This window comes from Rhagoletis pomonella, unplaced genomic scaffold (assembly GCF_013731165.1).
Source record: "Rhagoletis pomonella isolate Grant_MI unplaced genomic scaffold, Rhpom_1.0 Rhpom_scaffold_00007, whole genome shotgun sequence".
In the NCBI taxonomy this organism is placed as follows: Eukaryota; Metazoa; Arthropoda; class Insecta; order Diptera; family Tephritidae; genus Rhagoletis; species Rhagoletis pomonella.
The window spans coordinates 1,236,514-1,257,463 of NW_023458561.1; the positions used below are offsets into that span (position 1 = coordinate 1,236,514).

General features: G+C 36.1%; 1 protein-coding gene across 2 annotated transcripts in view; it reads right to left on the bottom strand.

Annotated features, from left to right (window-relative positions):
- Nucleotides 1–186: 186 nt before the first annotated feature.
- Nucleotides 187–20,950, bottom strand: part of LOC118742240 (CCR4-NOT transcription complex subunit 11) — a gene marked incomplete at its 5' end in the record, with an annotated part of 74,757 nt that continues 53,993 nt past the window's right edge. The window contains 2 exon segments of one of the 2 annotated variants that reach the window (XM_036474159.1): nt 187–388; nt 11,836–12,001. In XM_036474159.1, coding sequence (XP_036330052.1) covers nt 218–388; nt 11,836–12,001 — 337 coding nt within the window. 2 annotated transcript variants of the gene reach the window in all.

The window sequence follows — 20,950 nt, forward strand, 5'->3', positions numbered from 1 at the left end:
TCCCGCATATTAAATAAATTAAACTTTTTTAACAGGTGGCAACTCTTACGAAAATAGCCTATTAACCAATCTGGCCCATAAGCTATCTGCGAACCAAATTTCATGCACATCCGCTCAGTCGTTTCCGCGTGATGATTTCCCAAACATCCAAACATACAAACTGTCACATTTATAATATTAGTAAGATTATTTTTAAGTCAATAACAATTATTTATTCTCATTTCGGTGATATGCTCTCGCTTTTATTTGTAGAATATGATAAACTTCCGGAGTTGGCATTAGACCCATGATCACCGAGCTCCAAGTTCTTCAAAAGGCGATATAAGCCTACAGCCTCTTTTATACGACTGAAGCCGACACAGAAAGCTTCGATTTCAATAAGTAATTCCTGCAAGACAGAAAGAAAGTGTAGATGAAATATAACATTTTGTGAGTTTGAATTAATTAATTCAGATATATGAATATAGGGAAATGACCCGGTCAACCAGTTTAATTTCAGGGTCGATCATATTAGTAACAAAAATTTAACACGTTTTGATTGGTTTCTTCATAGATATAATATGTCAAATAGCCACACGCATTATTTTGGTTTTCAAACGAAAGTGTACATATGCATAATTTCAGTATTTCCACATATGCATTACATATTTCGGTTTTCAACCGAAACTGTGCATGTATGCATTACTTCGTTTTTCATATGCATTATTTCGGCTTTCAAACGAAAGACGATTTTAGTATATAAATAAAACGTAGTTCAGTCTCAAAACACTCTATCAATTTTTTTTTACGTTTCGTGTGAGCGTGGTATTAAAAAAACAAAATTACATATTTTTTCAAACTGTGGAAACGTACCACTATTTAAAGACTTTATCCGCATTTTCTCATGGCTTAAATTACTTTTTTTCAACTGCGCAAAAACTTTGAAAGACTAAGGATTTGCCAAAAAGAGTATCTAACTCGATGTCTTGTATGCAAAACTCTCAGTAAATTTAGAAAAACGAATTGTAAGTTGAAGGCAAAGCCATTCAATTATTCAAATTTATTGTTATTAAACTGAAAGTTATTTTCGAGATAACTAACAACACTCGACAAAAACGTCAGCCCTTTTTTTAAATAAATTATACTCCATGATATTATCGCAACTGGTACGTAATGACCCTGTGATATGCCCATAAAACAATTGCTCTTTTGTATAAATTTTTTGCGCATACCAAACCTTATCTGAATATGTCAACTATAATTAAATTATTTTCGTCTTAATTTTTACAATAAATTTTAAGGAAGTTCCAACGTTATGTAAAAACATTAAGTAAATCGTAAAGTACTTTGTTTGTGTAAAATATTATTACACAAACAAAATACATGAGGAAAAATTACCAATTACCGAGTTACCGTGTACCAAGCTCGGTGGAAAGAACCCTTTTACAAATTTGTATGCTCAGAATTGAAAATTCAGCACAATTCAGTGCAAATTTAAAAAAATCAGGACATAAGCGTACTGATTGAAGAAATACTGTACTGTTGAAGAAATCGCTTTCTTAAGTTGTGTATACGTATAAATTGATATGGCAGCAATGTTGTACTATAACAAGTTTCTTGTGTACATTTTATACATAATTTCATTTTTCGCGCCTGTCCTGCCTTCTGTTCCTTTTTGGCTCGGGTATGGACTTCCGGCTCTAAGATTTAGCGATTACAAAAAATGAATTTCAAGATCCGCGTTTTATTCATTCAAAAATCGCAAAAGGCTATGGACCCAGTTTGCTACGGCCAAAACTTTGTGCTCTTCTGACATCGCGTATAGAGGAAATTTCCCAAAAAGCGCATAGCACGTTGAACGCCGATTCAGCAATTGTGGAAACCGCGGAGTTTTGTGGATCTATTAAAATTATAGAACTTGGTACAACATTAAATATTGCTGAGCCAGAAGCAAAGGTAACCATGTCAGAATCCAAGACGTATCCGATTTACCGCTTCAATGGACAAAACTACCAGCTGTGGCGCCGCCAAATGGAAATTTATATGGCGGAAAACTAACTAAAGAAACACATATTGGGCACTGAAGCCAGACCTACGTCAAACGCGTTGGTATAGGATGAGAAAGATGCCGAGTCTCAGGCATTTATAATGAGGGGATTTGAGTTAGACCAATTGAAGTATTTGACCGACTGCGGAACGGCAGCGCAAATGTGGTATAGACTTCAAGCTGTTTACTTTGAAAAAAGCGATCAATCAGCCCAAGTCCTGTTTGAAAAGTTTATTAACTGCAAGATGGGAGGAGAGGAGATCATGATCGAATACATCGCAACAGTAACGTCGCTTGCAGAACGTTAAGAGAAACTAATCTTGAGCAGAAAGAGCCGATGATAATAGCAAAAATTTTAAGTAGTCTTCCAGCGAAATATTATCATGTTCGCACTGCCTGCTATGCCGTTCCAAACGATGCGCAAAAGGTTGAAAAATTAACTGAACATCTAATTAATGAGGAGGCACTCATCAATTTACGCGTAGATGACACGCACAATGGTGTACAAATCAGCCTACGTGGCAAAATCAATCAAAGGCAACCATACCTTCACAAAGCGTAAAGGAAAATGCAACTACTGTCAAAAAGATGGTCATTGGGCCAGAGAATGTCGTAAAAAGCAAAAGGACCAATAAGTCAAGCGTGAACGCAATCCATTAGCTCTACGAAGGGAGCCTAACGTCAAAAGGCCGAAATCAGCTGATGCTGATAATTCACATTTGTTTATTTTGCACAAATCGACTGAATCGCAAAGCAAAAACCTGAATGTATTATACGCCGATTCTGGAGCTACGGACCACATATCTTTCCAGAGGGAGCTAATCTTTAACTATTCTGAGTTACCGGATAAAGTATTCTATGAGCGAGTTGGAGATGGAGGCAAACTGAAAGTGGTTGGGAAAGGCGACTTACAGGTAAACGTTTCTGTTGGATTCCAAACTGCATACACAATAAGTGACGTTTTGATCCTGATTTTATTTCAATATCAAAAGCGACGAAATCGAAGGAGGTCAAGTTTGAAAAGGGCACAGGGCGAGTGTTATTCATGAAGCAAAATAAAGCAGTTGTCGAGGGCAATGAAGAAAGTGGATTATATAAAATAAATTTGACGCCAATAGCAGCTAACTACGCAAGTATTAATGTACTTTGTTCTGAGGCAATCAAACCTTGGCACGAATGTTTGGGACATGTAAATTTTAAAACACTTCAAGAAATGAGTATTAAAAGCATAGTTTCAGACTTAAAAATTGCAGATACCTCAGGCGAAATACCATTTTGTAAAGGTTGCACTCATGGCAAACAACATCGTCAATCATTTCTGAAGACTGGCACAAATAGTGCAAAATTACCTGGGCAGACCTTCCATGTGGACCTGTGTGGGAAAATAAGCGCACCAGCCACTGGGGGCGCAAACCATTTTATGCTTTTAAATCACGACCACTCCAGAAAAAGTAAAACTGAAGTGCTTTAAAAGCTGATGAACTTCGTGGCTGAAGTGCAAGCGGATGGTCATAAAATAAAAGGATTACGCTCAGACGCAGGGTGTGAGTTTTGCAACGATGATGTGCGCAAATTTCTATTGCAACAAAGTATCAAGCATGAAGTAAGTACACCTAGAGCACCAGAACAGAATGGGTTCATAGAACGGCAAAATCGAACAGTGGTTGAATGCACGAAAGCCCTGCTGCATGAAAGGGAGTTGCCTCTGTATTTATGGGCATAAGCGACTGAAGTTTTAGATGGCATCACCCGTTATGAAAAATGGTTCGGTAAGAGACCATCGGTCAAGCATTTAGGAATATTCGGCTCTGATGCATACGTTTTCGTATCTAAAGGGCAGCGCACAAAATGGGAGAAAAACGCAATGAGTACAGTGAATCAGTGCAAAGTGGGGTTGAGGATAAAGCAGTAGTAAGCAATGACGAAGAAATGCAATCTCCATCAGCGAATGATTGTACGAGGAAACAGAAAAAGAAATACGAAAATTACAGAGAGGCGTACGAAACGAGGAGTGCAACTAAGCAAAAGGAGAGTGCTGGTGAGCAGCGTTAGAACTTCACTATGATCGTAGTAGATTTGCTACGATTTTTGATGAGAATTACAAATATACTAGCTACTCCGCTTTACCTACGATCTACTACGGATTTCTTTCCCAAATAATAAAGAGCACTTATTTCAATATCTGAACTCAAAAAAATGGTTTTAGGGCTATTTTTTCAAGTAGCTTTTAAAATTTATGTGGCCTTCAAATACATTTTTGGCTAAAAATACTACACTTTATTTTTTAAATTGAAGAGGTCAAAGATTGATTTGCTTTCAATTACAATGTACGTATATAATAAATTTTAACTTCTGAACTTTTCCAAAAAAGCGATTTATAAGGCCATGAATCGTAATAATGAAATGGTATTCAAATGCTAATTTTTTTTAATTATTGGTTTTTGATTTTCATTGGTGCTTCATTTGTTCAAGGACTCCCTGAAATTATCCTATTTAAAAAAAAAATGAACCTACGTTCACGAAAAAAAAACAAAACCTTAGAGTGTTATATAAGAAATATGGAACATTTTTACGTTGCATTTCCTTTATAGATGCTAAATAGTATAATTGCAGGACACGATTAAAAGCTATTGTTATACATTATTTAATTTTTTTAACTAAAAAAGGCAAATTATGACGAGCCAATATACATAAAAAATATATACTACGGAATTTTATTTTTCTGCTACGCTTTTTCACTTCATTTGCTTCGATTTAGGCTTGCGGTAGTTCTAACCCTCCTGGTGAGCAACAAATCGAAGCTGAAGTTCACACAGTGCAGTTTGAACATAGTTGCCAACTTGGTGCTTTAAGCACTAGATTTAGTGCTTTTTGAAAATTAAAACGCCAAAAAAATACTTAGTGCCTAGTGCCTTTTCTGGTGCTTTTTTGAACTAATATTACTCCAAGATAGTTAAAACCTGAAATAATTTGAAATATTATATGCTGTGATGTCTCATGAAGATGCGGAATTTACAAGAATATACAAATTCAAATGCACTAAAATACAACCATGATTGATAAAAGCTGACACCCCTATTGCGAATGTCGACTGGCAGTAGATAAACGACTATTAAGCGATTATCGATTATCGATGCTATTGCGAGTGTCGCTTAGTCGCTCAATTAGCGACTGTGAATACTTTTTAATCGCTCATCCTTCTATTGCTGTTTTTTAGTCGTTGGAGTTTGCGTTTATAAAATTTACATAAGAAAGTGGTACTATAATGGATAAAAAGTAAGTCAATTGAACTGGAAGTTGTAAAAAATTGTGAAATATACATATGCATATATGTGTCTGAATTACAGATCAAAAATTATAAGCAACAAAAGGCAACTTGCGCGGTTGTTCGTACTGATGCAGGAGAGTGAAGACATAGGCAAAGGAATTTCCGGAAAGAGTAGGGTAGGAAGCTCCGCTTCTATTGGAAAAGATACATATACAATATTTCTTGTGCATATAACTCCGGCTACGCCATCCACAGTGTTTTTGCGCAGAGCCAACATCAAAAGTTTATACAAAAAAACTGCATAATTTATTAATTGACTAGTGCTCGCAAATTTGAAATCTTTATTTTAAATTAAAGTTGAATTCTTTCAATACACTTGTTATGTTAAAGTTTTTAAACTCGGGTCACGCGTTTGGACACAAAAATCCAACATCATTGTACAAAAAACTTAACCGTACCGTATTTCTTAAACTTCCATAAAGTTTATTAATGAGGAAAACAGCTTTTCCTGCAAATCATGTAAAGCCTAAAAACTGTGAAGCATCGGGAACGCAACTTCTATTCATAAAACTCACACATGTACATACACCTTCCAAGTCCAAGGGATCCGACGAATCTCGCAATTCCCTCCTTGCTTTAGCTAACTCTACTAATCTATTAGCTTCGGCATCATCTTCTTCATCACTAAACCATATTTCAACTGTGTCCATTTTTTTAATTTTATAATAAAAGCAATTATTTTAAAAATGATGTAAATAAAACACTCAAGAAACAAATGTAAACAAACAAACAGCTGTTTACAATTCTATCGACCATTCACAATAGTACAAATTTTTATCGATCAAGTTACACAATAGCAAAATAAAAGATGATCGACTCGATCGACAAATTTCTATTCTACTGCCAGTCGACACTCGCAATAGGGGCCTGAAGTTGCAAACCCACCTTGTTGAATTCTATTCACGTTGAAAATGCTAGTCCGCAGGTAAGTTAAGTATTTCTTTTTTTTTCTTTTCTAATTGTTTGTATAAATTTTGATTTTTTACCACCTGAGTAAAACACATAGTTTCTTGGTGCTGAATCTAAATCTGGCCGCACAATTGCTCTAGTACTAGAATTTTTAGATATCCTACCCCCAGATCGCCAAAAACACAGTTTTTTGCGATATTTGAGGTTATATAATGAAAACATCAAATTTTTTGCTCATTTCTACTTAGGGCATTATTTTCGTTTGTTGCGATTCGATTTTGCTTTCTCGAGATATACTAGTTTTAATAGTACTTCGGTATTACGTCGTAAGCATGAGTCATCATGGCATGTGTAGAGGCTATTCAATCGTTATGAGCGAAAACGTTTTGTGTATTGATTTATGTATGTATTTTTGTTAATATTGTTAATTTTTTGCTTTTGTTAAATACAAACTGTTACGAAAAAAGCATCCTTTGACTAAAAAAAAATTGGTGCTTTTAGTTTGGTAAAACGCCTTTTCCAAGTTTTTGGTGCTTTCAGAAAATCAAAAGTTGGCAACACTGAGTTTGAACCTTCGAGTATAGAAGAGGCACTAGAGAGCGAAGCAGTGTGAAATGGGTAGCAGCAGTTAATGACGAATTAAATGCTGTGAAGAAAAATGAAACTTGGACACGCGTCGAACGCACTGACGATATGCATGTGTTGACTAATCGATGGATTTTTAAATGGAAATATGACTCAAGGGGCAAAATAAAAAAAATATAAAGCTAGGCTAGTTGTTAGAGGCTGTTCACTAATTCGCGCGGTAGATTATACGGAAGAGTTCTCGCCAGTTGTTCGATATGAGTCGGTAAGGACAGTAATATCTATAGCAGCGGCGAAAAACATGCAAATTATTCAATTTGACGTTGAGATAGCTTTCGTACATGGCCACATACAAGAAAAAATCTGTATGGAGCAGCCATATGGTTATCGACAAAATGACAAAGTATGTAAACTGCAAAAGAGCTTGCATGGTTTAAAGCAGTGGTCAGCAGGCCATAGCTCCCTGAGCGGTCCCTGAGCACATGTGTTTCACATGCAAAGTTCATAGAATGCAAGGTTACGACATCAGCCATGGCCGCCATCTTGATGACGTAGATGGCTCAATTTTTGGAGTTGCCAGATTCCTAAAAAAATATCTTATAAAAATAGAGTATTTTAGTCAAAAATACATCAAGTTTTATTTCAAATATATGTAACTCTGATATTTACCGTTTGACCATTTGCGTTGAAGTTTGTGATTTTTTCTGCGTCTTTGAGTTTATTTAGATTATTAAAAATTTAAGTGCGCTGTTTTGGATTGGAAAAATTACACTAAAAAGGGTAATTTCGGTTTTACCGTATGTCTAAAGATGAATTGCAATTTCGGTAGCGAAATTTTGCCAACGTTATGAACGCATTTTATTTAAAAATGCGCCAGTGCGTTCTGCCCACTTTCAAGAAAAAAATCACCAGCAAATTTCAATAAGCATTCGATTTACATTTCATTTGTCACTATTGTACGAATATTATTATGTTAATCCAGTTTCACGTCAAGTTATAACATTTTATGTTGTTATAATAAGCTTTACCACGAGTTTATATCAAAAATGCCCATTTGATTACGATTCCTAAAATATGCTATACGGCAACTATATTTTCTGCGTTTTGTGTACTCTCCTTCTCCGTAAAATATTTCAGCCAATCAGAACTCACTTCGCAACTACGACATTGGAGGAAAACAAATTTTTGACAGCACCATATCGCAACCTTCTATTTTATGAACCTTGTTTCACATGTATACGAAGAGCGGCAGCTGAGCATTGCATTTAACGCACACTTATTGAATCGTTTGAATGTGTTAGAATGCCGACCGCTGGTTTAAAGCAAGCTTCCAGACAGTGGAATAAATAAATAAAAATAAATTTTTTGCTGAATTTCCAAATTGAGCAAGCTTCAGCTGATACGGGTGTATTTACGTACAAATTCGAAAACAACACGATGCAGCGTTGCCGAATTGACGATTTCGTCGTCATTTTGACGTTTTTTTTAACTCAATGACGTTTTGACGATTTTTCCCCCGTAAAGACGATTTTTTTATTTTAGTTTTCCCACTAAATTATATATGTATGTATGTAAAAAATATGTTACGGGAACACGTAATCAAAAACACAACCATGTATTTATCTAGTTTTGTTCAACAACCGTGCTTTTAGTTACATTAAATTTGTTCTAGAATTGTAACCAAATCGTTAATTTGCACACTGATTTGAAAGAGACAGAAAAGTAGGAGGTAATTTGTTCTGTCAAAATTATTTATCAGTTAATAAATGCTAATGTTACACTAAGAGGGTTCACATCCATTTTGGTAGTTTTGGTAAATTGGCAGTTGACACTCGACAATTTTATGAACTGTCCTTTTCAGTTTTTTTTTTGTTAGTCTGGTAAACTATAGGGCTCTTCAGGATGTTACGGAAATTGTTTTGGATTTACAGTTGGATTTGCATTTGCAAATTTTATGCTTGCTACCATTGCAACCGTGTGTCCGACACTGTATGTACTATGTACTTGTGAATAAGCAAAATTAAATCCCGTTAGCAAAAATCATAGCATGCCCGCATGCTCAGCCGTTAGACTCGCTTGAACTACTTCTTAAGAGTAAATTTCTGACGCTTAACCCATTAATGATCATGCATTAACCCTTTGGTGACCCAGTTTTTTTTAATATCTTAATAATAATAGATTGGCGCTTACACATATGTTAGTGTTTGGCCGAGCTTCTCCTCCGACTGTTGGCGTGCGTCTTGATATAAGCACACAAAGCGGAGGGACCTACAGTTTTACGCCGACTCCGAACGGCGATTGTATTTTTATGAGAAGCTGTTTTTTCATGGCAGAAATACACTCGGAGGTTTGCCATTGCCTGCGGACGGACGACCGCTGTTAAGAAAAAACCTTTTTTCTATATTTTTTTGCGATGTTGCTTTGAGCAGGGCTTGAACCCAGGTGCTGCGAAGTGGAAGCGCGCACTGCTTACCACTACACCACAGCGGCCGACTAATATCTTATGTTAAGTTAATTTGATTTTATTATTGAGCAAATGAATAATTTAACCCATTTACGACTTTGACTTAACGCATTGATGACCATATTTTAACCCATTAGTGGCCAATTTTTTATAGAGTATTTCCACAGCTAATTTTATTAAAAATAGGTAAGTTTAGGTTACAATATAATCAGGAAGAACGAGTCCTTTCGATTTGATGATAGCTTTACCAATGAATTCGCAATACTTAGAACTAAGTTAAAAGCGATAAAATGTAGTAACAGTAACTAAGTGTGTATTTGTTGTAATCACTAGGAAAGAGCATGAAACAGGTGAAGTTATTTATATAGAGATCTTTTATATAGTAAAAGATAGGAAATAATAGATACAAAAATTTACCTTTCAGTGTAAAACAAAATGGGATAAATGAGTTGTTTAAAGTAAAGTTGAAAGGAAAAATAAATTCAACACTTTTTTAGAAAAATTTGTCAAAAAAGTCGAAATTATTTTCAGTCTCGTCTTTGATTCGCTTATGACCCATTATGTTTTAAATTTAAAGATACTCTCAATTTAAGCATACAAAATATCGAAAAGCAAGTAATGTATCTAAACAAAAACATTAATTAATTAAAAAATCAGCTATACTTTTATTAAAAAAAAAAATTAAATAAAATGCAAACAAGTAATATTTAAGCAAAAGTCAAAACCGACTTCAATTCTCAAATACAAATTTAAGATTATCGTTAATTTCTTCATGATCCAATTACACTGGTTTACAGAAAAAATGTTCTATGAATGCTACTATCCAATTGCTATGTAGAAGCGCTGAGTTATTCCGAAAATCGAGTTAATTTTTTTTTCTATTGATAGGTTTTCGAGACATTTTCAATTTACCGTTATTCAGCTTAAAGCAAAAAATGTTTTTTTTTTTTAATTACGTATATCTTACGAACCAATTCAAAAATCTTTATATAAAATAATTAAAAGGATTTTGAGTATGAAGTTTTGTAACCCAATTAAAGTGCAAGTTTGAAATAGCTAGGACTTACGTATTTCCATACGAAGTATGTTAGACGAATTTTTTATATAGAGAAAATGAGCGACACCTTCACTAAAAAACTTGCCAAAAATCAATGGTATGTCCTAGCTACTTCAAACTAGCACACAAAATCGTTTTAAATATCTAATCAAAAATATCGATATTTTTACGAAGTTTGAAACTTAGCCTTATTCGATTTTTGTTAAAAAATAAACTATATTAAAAAAAAATACTTAAAATTAAATAAGAAAAAAACATAGTCAAAACTTGTCATATATATATGATAAGCACCATATAATGAAAACCGTGAAACTACTTCCTCATAGTCGGAATCTAAATCCCATCCAAGCCCCTTTAAACTAATATAATTCCCTTCAAGTTATACTAACTCCATTGATTCAGCAAAGAAAGATCTCCGGTTGGTGACCACTGACAGCAAGTGCGAGCAAGAAATCAGAGGATCTAATGAAACTAGCAATCTATTAAAAACGTCTCCTAAATTCAGCGGGACTCGTTTTCCTACTATTGATCTCTCTAAAGTTTTTAAAGTCCTTGTTCGAACTAAATCCGCTTCTCACTAAAGAGTTTACAGTCCTTGTTAGAACCAAATCCGCTTTTTATTCATTGAACAACCTAAAAATAATAAAGAGTTAAAGTTCGAATTGAAACAGAATCAACCTTAACCAGAAGTATATGTTTTTGTGTTTAATTAAAATCTAAGTGAAATCTTTAAAACCAATTTATTTAAAAATGCGCAAAGTGCTTTTGGTTTTGAACCCGGAATCTTAGTAAGGAAGGAACATACTTTATTGCAGCACTGTCAAATTTAAAAGCGCTTTGCGCATTTAAGAAAAAGTGATTTTGAAAAAAGTGATGGCAAAAAACAGAGGTCAGTATAGTTTTTTTTTAATCATACACAAAATACACCAATAAATACATAAACTTCATTTAAAAAACAAAGTAACGAAATATAATACCGCTTTCTTACAGTAACAATTTGAATTGCACATTTGAATTTCTCAGGTAAAAAAAAAAAGTTTTTTTTTCAAATTTGTCAAGTTTGGACACGCATATCTCCCAGCCGAAAAACGATAGAAAGGTAAAACCTGAACCTGCGTTTTTATTTTTCCAAAGAAACCATTTTTTTTTTAATTTAATTTTGAGCACGCTAGGCCCCAGTGTGCGACGCGAGCAGTAGTTTAGGGGGCTCCTGGGTTATGTGTAGAATCGTCGTTCACATGAAATCTCTTAAAATCTTCCGCAAGAATATTGGAACAGCAAAAAATCGTGAGATTAACTATTTTCAACCTTAATTTGACTGTATTACAAGCCTTCGACCGGAAAACGTGTTTCCTCTTCTTTTGCAGATCCGCTGTTCTTTTTGGAAAATTTCGTACTTATTTGAAATTTAAGAAGTGTATAGTTAGCTTGACAGAAGATAAATATTTAAGAAGCAATTTACTTACCTTTACATTAATAATTTTGTTTCTTATAAGTGACTGCAAAAAGACACAAACTAGGCGCACCAGACGAGATTGCATGTATTTGTCCTTAACAGTTTCACATGTAGATATGCAGTTGCTAATATACAAATGTATAAACTCTGTAGGTAAGTCCACAGAAGTGGTAAGCCTGTAACAATGAAATTAAAATGGAATTATGGACTTCCGTATATACCCTGGCGCTTAAAACTTGATGTATTGTGGTTTTTAAACTTACAATGTTTTCCATGCTAAATTTTTATTTTTTATTTTTTTGTAACAATACTATTCATGCATTGGCCAAAAACATACAAATCAAACTTTCAAACTTTATATGTACAACATTAGAAAAATTCAACAAATCTTGAACTTCTTTATCCGTATTCAGTTTATAACATGTTAGTGCAAGTTTTTTTACATATAAACAATTGTGGTGGAAGAAAATGCGAAAGCAGCAAAAAAAAAAACATATATTAAAAATTTACGAAAATTTAACAGGCTAAAACATTTTGGAAATTCTACTATTTTTTTAATTTTGTATAAACATTGAAAGTTGGATTTATATGGTTTTGGTTAAGGCATGAACAATATCTTTATTAAAAATAAGAAATAAAATGCTTGTAAAACATTGTAAATATGTATTAAAAATACATATATGTATGCGCATATCGCACAACTAGATGTAAAGTGAGCTAACTCAAAATTTAACTGCTTGTGGATTGTAAAGATTCAACGCAATTAATCCAAAAACAGGTACAACAGTAGTTTTTTAGTTTATGTATATAATCATGAAGAAAAAAATATTTCCATTGGATGTAAGCCCTATAAATTGATTTATGCAAAAAAAGCGCCCAATTTTTTTTTTTACTTAATCGTTCTTTAGATCTAGGTGTGGATATGTACGTACGTATGTATTAAGGAACGGGTTCCCAAACTTTATTCACCGCGGCACCCGTGTTGTGCTAAAAAAAAGTTCGCGTCACCCCTACTCTTCAAATGTTTACCAAAACAAGAAAACACAATGCAAACTTTATGCTCCTTTAGCATTAATGTGAGGACTGAAATTGTTTTGATGATTTCATTATTTCCTTTAAGTTTAATTTGGAGCTTTGACAATTTTACCCTGAAATCATTTGACGCTGACTTCACAAAAAGGAGAAGGTTATCAATTCGTCGAAATATTTTTTTATTAATATTTATTTTTTTATGTATGTTACCGCATAACTTTATACCACGTAAACCGATTACTATAACTCTTTTTTTAGAGGAAAGGTGTTATCTCACAGGCGGTCCCATTCTAATTTGGTTTAAATCCGATCATTGCATCATGAAGAGATAACCGATAATCTTAAATTTGTTTTTGAGAATTGAAGTCGGTTTTGTTTTTTGCATAAAAATTATTTGTTTATTCAACAATTTTTATTGAGCTCGAGGCGGTTTTTTAATGAAAATTTATTGTGGAAAAGCAACAATAATTTGAAAAAATGGTAGAAGTGATAGCTATTTCGGAAATCACCACATTTCCTCATCAGACTTCTTTCAGTAGGCTTCGAACCGACGATCCCACTGACTCAGCCAGTTGCCTATGCACCGTGCTAAGTACGCCTTGTAAATTATCGTTTGCTTTTTTCCACTATTTTCATTTTTGTTATGCCAACACAATCAAGCGCAGCTTTCCGCTGCAATTCACTTGATCATGTGGTTGTTGGTATTGTTGGTTTTTGCTAATAATTCTCTTTTTAGAATGTTTAACTTTTAGGTGTGCTCGTCCTTAAGTTATTTGTTTTTGTTATTTTTTGGCCTTATAACAATTATATTCAACAATTTTTATTGAGCTCGAGGCCGTTTTTTTTTAATGAAAATTTATTGTGGAAAAGCAACAATAATTTGAAAAAATGGTAGGAGTGATAGCTATTTCGTAAATCACCACATTTCCTCATCAGACTTCTTTCAGTAGGCTTCGAACCGACGATCCCACTGACTCAGCCAGTTGGTTGGTCATCCCAGTAGGTTTACTTTGCGGTTCACATTGAAACGGGTTTGTTATCCAGCTGTAGACATCCTCAGAGTCAATGTTGGGAAAATATTCGACAATTCGTATTCACCTGGGAGTGGCCAGAAGCGATTCTTTTGCGTACGGTTCAAATCGCAGCTCACACGTCCGGATATTTATATCCACGTATCCTCTGGGAATTAACCAAACACCCGTTTGGGAGCGAGCTAAAGTGAGAGGCGTAAAACTTCGCGTGTGCTGGGTTTGGGTCCCACCACGCTAAAACACCGCCCAATGAAAAATTCCAACAAGCCTCGGAGGAGACCCCCTTTTTTGATGATGGCCACGGCAAACGTATAAAGGACTATGATTTGAGCACCTGGAATATCCGGGCCCTTAATGGGGAAAGTGCCTCTGCCCGGCTGGTTGATGTCCTCGGGAAGACAAAGGCTGACATCGCCGGCATCCAAGAACTGCGATGGACGGGACAAGGAAAAGTAAGTGCGACGTCTGCAACAGTTGCCACGTAAAGGAGCGGAAATTTGGTGTTGGATTCGTGGTAGGAGAGAGACTCCGTCGCCGAGTACTGGCATTCACCCCGGAACAATCCGCATAAAAGCTAGATTCTGCAACATCTCGGTCATCTGGGCCCATACCCCGATGGAAGAGAAGGACGAGGCGTCAAAGGATCTTTTCTATAAGCGCTTGGAACGAACATATGAGCGCTGCCCCAGACACAATGTCAAAATCGTGCTCGGCGATTTTAATGCCAAGGTGGCCAAGTAAGGCGCAACTGTCGGAAAATTCAGCCTCGTCGACGATAACGGACTGAGGCTGATCGACTTCGCCGGAGCCCCAAACATGGTAACATATAGTACTAGATTACTAGATCGAAAAACGAGAAACCAAATCGATCATGTTGTGTTAGACGAAAGGCATGCTTCCAGCGTTTTAGACGTACATACACTCTGAGGGCCAAACATCGACTCGGACCACTATCTTATTGTAGCCAAGCTACGCACCCACCTCTGTGCAACAAAAAGTGTGCGCCCAGCAATGCAAGGAAAGCTTAACGCCGAAAAGCTGCAATCACAACAGATGGCCAATTTATTCGCCACTCGACTCACACACCTGCCATCTGAGAGCACTCTTCAGCAATCCGACATACGCGAGCAGTGGAACCACATTTCCCGATCATTAAGTACCGCCGCCGAAGAAGTAGTTGGATTTCAGCGAGCCCGAAAGAACAACTGATACGATGACGAATGTTAAGAAGCCGCAAAGAAAAAAGACGCCGCCTATAGGGCCACGCTGCGATCGGGCGCAACGCGAGCCATGTGGGACCGTTATAAGGAGCTGAAGAAGGAAGCGAGACGTATTTGCCGCAATAAGAAGAGGGAGGCCGAAATATGTGAGTGCGAAGAGCTTGAGATGCTGGCTGACAGGAAGAACGCTAGAAAATTCTACCAGAGGGGTAGGCGACTGGCGGAAGGTTTCAAGATCGGGGCGACCTAGTTTCCGATGTCCGCGATTACCCGGCTGACAAACAACAAAGCTGCTGGAGCTGACGACCTGCCAGCCGAGCTATTAAAGTTCGGCGGCGAGGAGCTGATGAGGTGCTTGCATCAGCTCGTATGCAGAATATGGTCAGATGAACACATGCCTGACGACTGGAATTTAATTGTGCTCTGCCCAATCCACAAGAAAGGCGACCCGCCATTCGCGCCAACTACCGCGGAATCAGCCGAGCCGTATGATACCAAACGAGGTTTCAGACAAGGGGACTCCCTTTCGTATGATTTCTTTAATCTGATGTTGGAGAAGATAATAAGAGCCGCAGAATTGAACCTCTCAGGCATAATACTTTACAAGAGCGTACAATTGCAGGCGTATGCCGACGACATCGATGTTATCGGTAAAAACAAGGACTACGTCTGTTCTGCCTTCTCGGGATTGGATAGAGAAGGAAAGAGAATGGGTCTGGTGGTGAGCGAGGACAAAACGAAGTATCTCCTATCATCACACAAACAGACAGAGCATACGCCTCTTGGCACCCACGTGACGGTTGACAGTTATAAGTTTGAAAAAGTAGACTACTTTGTTTATTTGGGAACCAGCATTAACACCAATAATAATGTCAGCCTTGAAATCCAACTGAGAATCACTCTTGCCAACAAGTGCTACTTTGGGCTGAGTAGGAAATTGAGAAGTAAAGTCCTCTCTTGTCGTACAAAGATCACACCCTATAAGTCACTCATCATACCTGTGCTGGTGTATGGCGCGGATGCATGGACAATGATGATGAGGCGGATCTTGGAGTTTTCGAGAGAAAGATTCTGCGAAAGATTTACGGGCCTTTACGTTTTGGTGATGGCGAATATCGCAGATGATTTAACGATGAGCTGTATGAGCTTTACAATGATATAGACATAGTGCAGCGAATTAAAATTCAGCGGCTCCGCTGGCTTGGCCATGTCGTTCAAATGGACAGAAACGCTCCTGCTGTGAAAATATTCAACACGGGCAGCTATGCTGGTAACAGAGGAAGAGGAGGGCCTCTTGAAAACTTGGCTTCACTTGGCATTTCCAATTGGCGTCAGTTAGCACAGAAGAGAAATGACTGGCGTGGACTCGGCCAAATCGCTTAGGCGGTTACAACGCCAATAAAGAAGAAGAAGAGGTGTTTTGTTAACGTTTTAAGTTTTCGCTGATAATGAGCGGTAAAGCTAAGAAAATAACTTTTACAGCACGAAAGCAATTTAAGTGAAAAATGATTTTAATTTTTGGAAATTTGTATGGAAATTGACAGAAAATAAAAAACCATTTTCCATTTAAATTGCTGGTGAAACCGGCTGTTATCAATTTTCTTGGCGTTAACTTCGAAGTTACATACGTTTTTCTGATTTACTTTGATTACTTATGGGGTTTTCATGCAAATTGCAGAAATTCTAAAATATACATGTCACCTATAAAAAAATCTCTACGTGCTAGAAAAAAACCAAAAATGTATTTTAATTTCGCAGGCCTCTGTTATCTTCGCAGCGTCATCCAGTACGGGTTTTAAATCTTGTGGCGGCATCTTCCTAGTCGCCAAGGAATACCGACGGATCATACAGTGACTTCTCGCGGCGTTTTCTGCCTCTTGCTTCATCCTAGACATCGCTCCTTTCATTTTTCCAACCACTGCAAAAAACCGGACACTTGCTTCATTTCCAACCATTTTTCTTTACAAATTTGTCGACAGCTTTAAAAATTTCGTCACTAGTGGTGTAAGTCTCAAGTACTTCGCTCATCAAAAGTTCTTCTTCAATTTTCATTCCGAATGGGTACCTCACTAACACCGGAAGAACATTAAATCTCACTACGTCGGTACTTTCGGCAAGTTGCAAACAAAAAAATTCACAAGTTTTCAAACTTTTATAAGTTTGTTCTCGACTGCCTCTAAAATCGTGTTAATTCGCTCTTTCACAGTGCGATTGTCATGTTCCAAAGAATAAGTAACATATACACGTGCGCGAAGCTGCTGCGCTTATCACGACAACAGCCCAGCCAGCAAAAAATCCGAAAATGGTTGTGAAAAGGGTACGTTTTCAGCAATTTTACTGAAACTTTTCTGATTCAATTTTTCGTTGACAAAACGTACTGGGGAACTATGCTTAAGAGCGAAATGAGCTGCTAAAGGTAATTTTAATAAAAATATAAATTTTTTGATTTTCTGGCCGCCATGTTGAAGTTTAATCAAACCGTTACGTTGTGTATGGAAAGTTTAAAGAATTTGCCCGCAGCACTAGTATACTCTAGCCACTAGCGGCACCCCAGGCATACGCTTGTGGCACCCCGCGATAATGAAATTACATACTCTACTAAATACCTAATAAAATGAACAAAAGAAAGCGATTCACCTTTTTGTGCCTTAAAAATTAAGAGAAGACGTTTCTGCTGAAGAAAGTGTTTTATAGGGCATTTTAAAATACTTTTCTCAGCGCAAGACATAGTGACTAATCTTTACCCCCCAAAGGTGCCGAAAAACACGTTACTCACAACGGTTAGTGATATGGGTTCTCACATGGCCTTGTGCGATTGGTATTCACGCGGTAAGACTAGAGGCTGGTTTTCACTATGTCATATATTGACAACATATTTTGCCACAGATTTATCTCCTTTTCCATACCTTTACCGATTATTTTATGGGTCAAACACAGTCAGATAGCCAAGTTAACAGCACATGTACACGACTGAAGACCTATTCTGATCTACATCAATCGATAAATCATTGTCCATTTGAGTTTCTACTTATTTGGCGACAAATACCATTGAATTCGCCATAGTAAAACCAGTCTTAGGAATTTCAACTGGCCCCCTTTCTATCAGCTGTCAAGAGGAAGATGAGGTGGAATTATCTCCACACTTTCTTTTAGATATTCCAAACTTCGCGAGGCTAATATGGAAGCATTTTAGCTCCCACTTCTTAACTAACACTGAACACGCATTGATCGAAATTAGCCGCAATCGAAATTAGGTAATCGGCTCGAGGCGTTTCGCCGACTAAATTAAGGGTCTCCATTCAGTATTTTCGTGGTATTACAAAGGAAAATCTCTTAATTGTCCAAGTATAGCTGACTTCCAAAACGTATCAATACAATGTTTGGAAACTGTTATACTGCGGTATTCAAACTGTTTGTATATGAGACATATTGCAACCATATACATTGCATAATTTAAATATTCAATATAGCAATAAATTAAGATAGAAAAATGTAATCTTACCCTTCGACATCGGCCATTGTTTACTTCGAAATGTCATCAAAGTATTAATTAGCTTAGCGATTCGCAGTTTGCTTTCTGTATACGAATCGACAACTTTTACAATACATTTTGGGACATGCCACATCGTCAAAAATTACACATTTGCATTCAGGAATGCGTGACTTTGTATAGTTGCTTTGCAACTGACGTTTTGGAACTCGGCCTAAGTCCCTTGCCTGGGGCAACCACTTTTACCTAACCTAACCTTACCTATACTTCATTGAGCTATGAATACGGGACTCTGGCAAAAGCGTAGATGAGCTCAAGCAACGACTGTTGCCAACGGTTCTGCTCTTTTGCCAGACTGCCAGGCCACTTGCTCACTTTGGTGAATAACACTAATTATTTTCAAATATCTTATGCCTAAAAGAAACACATTTTTTCTGGTTTTCAAATTAAGAAAAGAGTAAAACTTTTCAAAACTTTTTGTTTCATTAACACTTTATCTAAAAAATAAAAAAAATAAAAAGTTTAGTTTGAAAAGTAGCGGTTTCAATTCATACTTATGTATTTCGTAGGGTTCACTCTAAGTATTCGAAAATAAGTAGTACCCACTGTCCTCTTCACTTTCTGAATCTGCATAACCTTCTTCATCATTTAAATTTATGCTATCTTAATTTTTTAAATTTATGCTATTTATAATTCGTGGCGCAATGAGTAATTTGAGTACTTCCTCGGGAAATATTGGAAAGCTTTTTAGATACATTTCCCAAACTATTTATGAGAGAATGTGACGTAATCAATAGCTTTGATAAAATACCTTCGTTGGTAGCTACAGGCGAACACTTTTTAGCACTGTGTAGCCAATATCTTGTGAAAACCTTATTTGAAGCTTCTTGAGCTTCCTCAGACAGAGGCAAAAGCATGTATTTTACCACCTCATGCCTATGAAAGAAAATTTTGTGCAACGTTGCAGACACATAGAACGAAGAGTATTGTTTTAAATAATCATCTTTTATTTTATTAATGATTCCTTGTTGCCGTTTCAGCCCTTTGGTGGCTAAACTTAGCACCCACATACTTTTTTTGGCCACATAAATTTAAAATTGCCCCTAGCCCTTTTTTAGCCCTTTCGAGAATTTATTCATCCTTGGCATTAAAAAGTTGTATATGTTTAATGTGATCTAATTTTTTTCATTTATGTAAGAAGTGAGTTTTTAAACTAAGAAATACTGATATATATACATATATGTATTGTATGTTCCTTACGTTTTTATGCATACGTACTATAAAAGTTTAAGGCCGTTAGCTTATCTATTGCTGTTATATTGACAACTTATCTATTTCCCCTTTTACACAAAAAGGTTTTTGGTTGGATAAAATATTAGTTTTTTTCCAGAGTTCATTGTTTTTCTATACCATTACTTATATAAAAATTGTTTGCGTGTACACTATGTATATTTAAGTAAAAAAATTTAGTTAACATTTTTAGCCACACTTTTTTTTATTCTTTTTAGCCCTTTTTAAAAAGAAATTTGGCTACCACTAAAAATTATTCGCGGCAACACTGCTTGTAACTCTTCATAGCCAGAAAATAGGGCTAAACTTAGTTTCACAAGATGCTCTATTTCAACGGTGGGCAATCGCGGCTCTTTTTTTTTTTTGCTTAGAACATTTTATCTCTTTTTACTTTTTAAAATACATATTTATTTGCTGGAAGCTAAACTACGTCTTTTTATTTGTGATCTAAAAAAAAAAAAATATTATTCCAACATTTTCCATGGCTAGAAAAAATATTGCACATGATTTAATGCAGATTTTGAAAAAAGATTTGCCGATTTGAAACTATTTAAATGTACGTTTGCATACTTGATAAACACTTTTTTATGTAACATAATTGGTCGAAGCAAAATCGCAAAAAAAAATTTTGAAAAAAGGTTTTTTCTTAACAGCGGTCGCCCCTCGGCAGGCAATGGCAAACCTCCGAGTGTATTTCTGCCATGAAAAACAGCTTCTCATAAAAATACAATCGCCGTTCGGAGTCGGCGTAAAACTGTAGGTCCCTCCGCTTTGTGTGACAATATCAAGGCGCACGCCATAAGTCGGAGGAGACCAAACACTAGCATATGTGTAAGCGCCAGTCTATTATTATTATTATTAATTGAGGATGGATTTGCAATACTCCTTTTAAGAAAAGCGAAGAAGAGTTGGAGTTTTTGGAATTAAAGGAAGATAATGCACTGGAAATGCAACATAAAGCTTTGCTATTGCTTGAATTCCGGTAACAAGTACCAGATTTAAAATATCCGCTGTGGAAAACAGCTGCGTCCCGTATATTTTCAATTTTTGAGTGAGTCTTTG